Below are 1,589 nucleotides of genomic sequence, written 5' to 3'. Positions count from 1 at the left end.
GGATTGAACCCCCCCCCCCCCTGAAACGGAAGCTTGGATGCCACCGATACGATGAGCAGACAACCGGATGAACTCAAAGTGAATCGAACAAGCTCTGATACCATGTTAGAATCTAAGATTGCGCCGAGGTCACTCAATTGGGTTGTAATGCACATGGGCCAAACCACACTAAAAGATTAAATCCAATCAATTAGCTAGTCTAACTCAAGGCCTTATAAACCCATATGTCTCTCTCTTATTTTTCAATGTACTCTTAACAGTATAGAAAAAAATAAAATTCTAGTGTAATAAAAATGAAAGTGTGTTATAATTATACAGCACTATTGAAGTTACTACTTACTACTATAGAAGATGGTATATAATAGCAAATTAAAATTGTATGCTCAATTCAGTGAAAAATAATTAGCCTACACAATTTCACAAGATATGAACCAGGACTGCATGACATACTAGTAGCAAACTAGCAATGATGGCATGTAGAAAACAATTGTCAGAAAGTTATTGCTAACAACACAATCTGATAGTGAAAACTGAAAACCATCTTCATGCTTTCACAGAACACTGGCAAATATGCCAACACACTCAATTTCAAGAACAGAATGAAAAGAACTCAGGGCCTCGAAATACCCAACTATATGGCCAATCGGATGGGCAGGCACTAAGGCCAAAAGAATGTCGATGATAGCACTATAATTTGATCACAACAAAAATGAAACACAGAATCTAAATTTACCCCTATTATTTTTTGACAAGAAATTGATGTATCAAAGATTCTGGGTGTCAAATGACTTGACAGTTGACATAACAATCTCTCAAGGAAAAGCAAAATCTCTGGATTTCAAGGTAGGATATAAAAATTGTTGTGAAAAGAGAATACAAAATCATAAAACTAATCATGACTGTAATACATATCAGTTATACTACCTCATTTAGCAGTTTCAGAGATATGGTCTTTGACTTTGCCGACGTTGCAGCTACATCAATGCACAACAAAATCTGAAAGTACAATTAGGCATGATACAACTTAATAATAAATAATAAACACAAGAAAGACTATGTAATAATAAATAATAAACACAAGAAAGACTATGAAGGACACTCAGAGAGATGGAATAGTGAGCAACGCAGGCTTACAGCAGGCAGAGGGCCTAACTGAGCACGCAAAGAAGAAAAATCTAAATCCTGAACAGCAGAAGCTCCATCAGCAGCACGGGTCACTGCATCTTCCACCTGAAAACAGATAATAACCAAAATTTGAAAACAGTAACCTATCAAGTTAATGTAATACTATGCCACTGAAAATTAACCTTTTTTGGTATTTTTTTAATAAGTAATGCTTCATATTAAAAGGTACCCAGGGGTTACCACCCATAGACACCATAGCTAGAACAAATGAGGGGATTCACAAAAAAAGTCCATATAAGTTTAAGACTCTGTAGACAATTAAACAAAAGAAAAAGCATGATTAGGTAACTTCCCTTGTTACAGTAAAATGGTAAATGTTAGAAAAAAAAAAAAAAAAAAAAAAAAAAAAAAAAAAAAAAAAAAAAAAAAAAAAAAAAAAAAAAAAAAAAAAAAAAAAAAAAAAA

At 33.5% G+C, this 1,589-nt stretch overlaps 1 protein-coding gene across 1 annotated transcript in view; it reads right to left on the bottom strand.

The window, feature by feature from the left end:
• The window catches only part of LOC116027922, a 37,852-nt gene that overhangs the window by 23,934 nt on the left and 12,329 nt on the right, over positions 1–1,589 (bottom strand). Inside the window, exons 10-11 of the mRNA XM_031269709.1 lie at positions 1,135–1,230; positions 925–996 (exon numbers count right to left, since the gene is read on the bottom strand). Coding sequence (XP_031125569.1) covers positions 925–996; positions 1,135–1,230 — 168 coding nt within the window. The remainder of the gene's footprint in view (positions 1–924; positions 997–1,134; positions 1,231–1,589) is intronic.

Source organism: Ipomoea triloba, chromosome 1 (assembly GCF_003576645.1).
Source record: "Ipomoea triloba cultivar NCNSP0323 chromosome 1, ASM357664v1".
In the NCBI taxonomy this organism is placed as follows: domain Eukaryota; kingdom Viridiplantae; phylum Streptophyta; class Magnoliopsida; order Solanales; family Convolvulaceae; genus Ipomoea; species Ipomoea triloba.
Note: the sequence above shows the minus strand (reverse complement) of the source record. Positions and strands in the feature narration are given on the sequence as shown.